Below are 5,000 nucleotides of genomic sequence, written 5' to 3'. Positions count from 1 at the left end.
CCGAACCGAAAAAGCCAAAACCCAAAATAATGGAGACAAAATGTTTGTTCGCGCTTGAAGGAAGGGGGGGCGGGGGGCGAGGGGAGTGGCGAACCAGGAGGGAGATTAGATGCACCCCTTGCTGTGATCTGCCGTGACTCGGACTTTAATTCGAAGGTGACAGTCGCCCTCGCGATGCCCGCAATCCAGTCCAGTTGGTGGGGTTGATATAAATCGATTTTCGCTGTTCCGTTGCCCCGAAAGGGGGTGCGGAGGGTGATGATTTGGGTTTTGGGTCGGCTGTCGTCGTCGCTGTCGTCGTGTCCCCGCGAAAAAGTCGTGCGGATTGGCCTTGGGCACGGATTGACATTGCACACACCAAACGCGGGGAAACAGTGGGAAACGGGGGAGGGGGGGTAACGCAGATTAGGTGAAAAATGGTTGTTTAATTTAGTTGTGACGCCCCGTGTTGTGGCCGTGTTGTCACCGAAACTCCGCGACAGGACGAAGACGACGACGGCGATGGTGGTGGTGGTAGTCCATCGTTATCCTTTTTCATGGGCGTCTGGCGAGCGTCTAGCGACCACTTTCTGGCCGCCGTCATCGTCATCGTCGTCATGATGCGCGTGTGCGTGAGAGAGGGAGGGCTGCGCGCGGGTTTTTTATGCTGCTATCCTCCCCACCCACCCCCCGTACTCTTCCCCATGATTTCCTCTTTCGGCTGCAAGATTTATGCACAAAGTTTAAGATAATTTTATCTTCCGCCCACTGCCCCGGCATCACCGTGCCCGGGGAGGGGTGGAAGCTTTAAAACCCACGCCAAATCTCTCGGCTACATCTTGCTGCTGCTGCTGCTGCTACTCCAGACCCTGACTGGGCCTTACACCGGGAGGCTGGTGGCCGTGTGTTGCGAGCTTTAAGATCGTACGCACACGGATGATAATGATGCAATGCCCACATCGTATCATGGAGAGGGTAGTTGAGTGGGGGGTGTCGTGTTCTCTCTGGTGCGGTTTTGTTGCTGCTGCTGCTGCTGCTGCTGCTGCTACTGTTGGCAACTTCACTGATTCTGATGGCGAGCGAAAGTTTCGCAATTAAGTGAGACATTTAAGGTTTTTGGTCTTCGGTTTGCTACCGTTTTGGGGACGTTTTGGTGTTTTTGCTGCACACTTGCTGGGTTCTAATCGTGGCACCAGAAGTGGCCATTCTGTAACATTTGTTTTTTGACACATTCGTTGCTCCCGTAAGGCAGGATGCTTTGTGGTATCGTTTGATGCTGCTGTTAGTGTTGTTGTGGAACGTTAAAGTAATTCTATGCAACTTATTTCAAGTTATAAGATGTCTAAAAGCAATCTTCTGTATAGTATTCACTTTCAAAACCAATTTGTGAACTATTAGACACTTTTAAAACTAAAGAAATCATAAATTTTGAAGCAATTATTGTGAAATACACAAACGAAACTCACGAAAACGCATACTTACACGCCGCTTGAACTTCGCTCAAACCATTGCCGTAGAATGGAGTTACTAACAATTTGACGAACAACACAACCTCCATGACTCCCGACGGGAATGGAGTTTGGAGCTCCCGGTTCCCTTTCACCCAAAAAACCACTACCCTCCTGGGAGAGGGAACCGGCGTGTTAGAATGAATAGAAACAAGGATTTCCACTCCGAGAAATCTAACACGAAAATGAGCAGCCCGTAAGCCCACGGCCCGTGGCCACGAATTAAAAAAAAAATGTACGCCCGTGTGATGAAGGATAAGCGTCCGCAGGTACGACCGAACGTCTCTTTCGTCAAGCAGCAACTGTACGGTAGCCGGTCCGTCGCGACTGTCATGCGCTCGATCAGGAGCTGGCCGATATCTATGAGCCCGAATTCCACACGATGGAGTAGGTGTACCAGAAGTTTTCGGCGAAACATTGCCCGCCGTTAGAGTGTTGTACTGATTTAGTTCTTTGCATCTAGCTCCGTATACATAAATTCTAGCAATTAAAGGAAATATGGATTTAGATTGACTTTAGACCAACCTTTAGTAGTTTAGGATGTAATAAACTGTATTTTCCTTTGTGTTCCTGTGTTCTAAATAGTGTAAAGATTGATAGTTCGAAATTTCAATTCAATCCGTTCAGTAAATCCGTTAAAAAATGGTTTGAAAACGTTTGAAAATGCCGTTAAAAACGGAAAAATTCGAAAAACGCACGTGCGCGCTCCACGTGGCGCTCGAAGTTGCCCGAAGTGGACCCGAAGTGAGGTAACTTTTGCCGAAAGGGAGCCGAAGCGTGGCCGAAGTGGGGTTTAGAAACTCGAAGGAAGGTTGAGAAACCCGAAGTGAGGCTGAGAAACCCGAAGTGAGCAGCCTCACTTTCACCGACCAATCACGAGCGAGAAGAGCAAAAGCAGAATGGCCGCCTCGTGTCCACATTGGTTGAGCACCAATCGCTTCATTCCAAAACACACCCCCTCGCCATAGTGAGAAGATCTCGCCATAGTGAGAAGGTGGTCATTTGGTCGGTCTGGGGAGTTCGGCTCGGTTCTCTCGCTCGCACCATGTTTCGCTCTCGCTCGAAAACACGAACACGTACCCGAAGCCGAAATCGGAAAGCTGCGTGCTCTCTCTCGCTTGCGCTCACCCATTGCTCCGTCTCGCTCTCGCTCTCGTTCTCGCCACCTCTCGCTCTCGCTCGCACATTCAAATTCGAAATCCCCGGTATTTCGCGATGGCGGCCGCCACGGCAGCAACACTCTACAACCAACAACCCGGGAAGGAGGACACGGCTTCCACGGACCAACTCAATCTCCCTCCAAACTCCAATCCGTCGACGTCGTCGCGCGCGCGTGTTGTTTGCGGTGTTTTGTGCCCCTCTAGTAGCAGTAGTGCGTTTTTCCTTGGAGTGGTCGCCGCCGCCGCCGCCGGCTGTGTCCCGTGCGATATGCTAGTGGTGCCATCGGCACATCGATCAGCAACTCCAAGGTTTCAGCACCAAGTCGTCACCGTCGACCGTCGTGCGCACTGCTCCATCGACGGCGTGAATGTTTACTATTGGTTTGGGGGCTGCTGCTAGTCGCCCGTTTTACGTTACGCGTTTTCCGTTTTCCGTGTTCCGTGTTGTTGTGTAGTGTAGTGCGTGCTGAGAACGATCTCTCGGACCACCGAGGGGAAGGGGCGGGCAGGCGGAGGAGGTCACACGCCGCCACCAAAAAAAACCCAAACAAATTCCTGCGAGAGCGAAGCGAGAGAGAGAGAGAGAAACGTGTCTTTGTGTGCGAGAAGATCGAGCCTGAGAAGCAAGGAAGGAAGGAAGAAGAAGCGGGATCCTGTGGGGAGCATCATTCTGGGGGTTGATGTTGATGCTGCATGTGGAGTCATCGCGGTGTGTGTGCGTGTGTGGGCGAGTGAAAGAATATTAGAATATCGCGAAGCAGCTCCGCGGTCCTTGGAATGAAATCCTTTCCAACATCAACATCATCGTCATCGTCAGCAAGTGCTCCTCCTGATGCTGATACAAATGTGAGTGAGTGAGTGAGTGCGAAGTGAAGCGTCCGTCGTTCCTCTAGCTCTAGCTTGTCGTCTAGTGTTCCGTTTTTCCACCGGGGCTGGCGGCTGGCTCGCTGTGGTGAAAGTATGCAAAGTTGATGGTGGTGTTGATCATCACGTAGCCATTGGTGCGCAACATAGAAGGCGAGGCGAAGTGTGAGGCGAGGTTTTAGTCAGGTTTTAGTCGCCCGGCCGACAGTCCAGCTCCCAGTTACGGTCGGCCGTAGTTTCGCGTGGCCGGTTTCGCGGTGGTGTACCGGTAGCAGCAGCTGGTAAAGGTCGGAGGAAGCGTCATCGTCGGCGTCATCGTCGTCGCGGTCGTCGTCGTCGTCGAAGGGAAGGACGACGCTGGAGGGACTCGTGACGCTGCGGTCCACCAACGGAGAAACCATCGATCACCAAAGGATAAACGGGGGAGGTGGTGGCGGGGGTGGCGGTGGCGGCGCGGGCGGCGTGGGCGGCGCAGGCACGGCGGGCCTCGGCATTGATGTTGGCTGGAATCCGTTCGCGTGGAAGATCGGCAAAGTGAGCCCCAACTTGGAGCCGTACCCGGCCAGCGTGGAGGGTCTGAGTAGCCCGCGGGCGGTGGGGATGGCTGCCGGTGCCACCGCCTACCTGTCGCCCGGTGCCGGCGAACTCGATATGGCCCTCGGCGGTGGCGGTGGCGGTGGCGGTGGCGGAGGTGGCGGATACCATACGTCCTCCCCCCGGAGTGCGGCCGATGCGAACGAGATGAAGTACATGCACCACCACCACCACCACCCGCACCATCACCATCATCAGGCAGCGGCAGCGGCGGCGGTGGCGGCCGCGTCCGCCTCCCAGCACCATCACCACGCCGTGGCCGTCCCCTCGAGCCCGTCCCCCAACACGGCCGGGCTCGGTTCGGTGACCGGCGGTCTCGGCGGTAATCCGTGGGCAGCGCTACAACCGAGCGACCCGTGGTCACTGCATGCCGCGGCCGCAGCCGCCCATTCCCACCCTGCCCACGGACATCCACATCCGGCGGATGTGAAGCAGGAGATGCACCTTTCGCAGCAGGCGGCCCGGGCAGCGGCCGTTGCGGCCGCCTCCAGCCAGCAGGGAGGCAATGGTGCCGGCAATGGCAACGGGGGTGGCGGAAATGGTGGACCTGGTGGAGGAGGCGGAGGCGGAGGAGGAAGTGGAAGTGGTGGTGGTATGTCGTCACCGCACGGTTGGCATGCACCGGTGCATGCCAGCTCGCACTATGGCACCGGTACGGCCGGATCGCCGCTCCAGTACCACGCGGCCCATGCGGCGGCCGCCATGAACGGCATGCTGCATCATCCGGCGGCCTCCCACCACCACCACCATCATCATCATCCTGCGCATCACCAAAGTGCGGCTGCCGCTGCGGCAGCCGCTGTTACGCCCTCGTCGCTGCATCCGTCGCTACGGGGCGAATCGCCGCAACTGCACCTGCCCCCGCACCACCCACACCATCCGCATCACCCGCACC

At 55.8% G+C, this 5,000-nt stretch overlaps 1 protein-coding gene across 1 annotated transcript in view; it reads left to right on the top strand.

The window, feature by feature from the left end:
• Nucleotides 1-3,969: 3,969 nt before the first annotated feature.
• Nucleotides 3,970-5,000, top strand: part of LOC125954827 (POU domain protein CF1A) — a 1,765-nt gene continuing 734 nt past the window's right edge. The window contains exon 1 of the mRNA XM_049685458.1: nucleotides 3,970-5,000. This exon is cut by the window's right edge and continues 734 nt beyond it. Coding sequence (XP_049541415.1) covers nucleotides 4,112-5,000 — 889 coding nt within the window. The 5' untranslated portion in view covers nucleotides 3,970-4,111.

The sequence above is a fragment of the Anopheles darlingi genome, chromosome 3 (genome assembly GCF_943734745.1).
Source record: "Anopheles darlingi chromosome 3, idAnoDarlMG_H_01, whole genome shotgun sequence".
In the NCBI taxonomy this organism is placed as follows: domain Eukaryota; kingdom Metazoa; phylum Arthropoda; class Insecta; order Diptera; family Culicidae; genus Anopheles; species Anopheles darlingi.
Note: the sequence above shows the minus strand (reverse complement) of the source record. Positions and strands in the feature narration are given on the sequence as shown.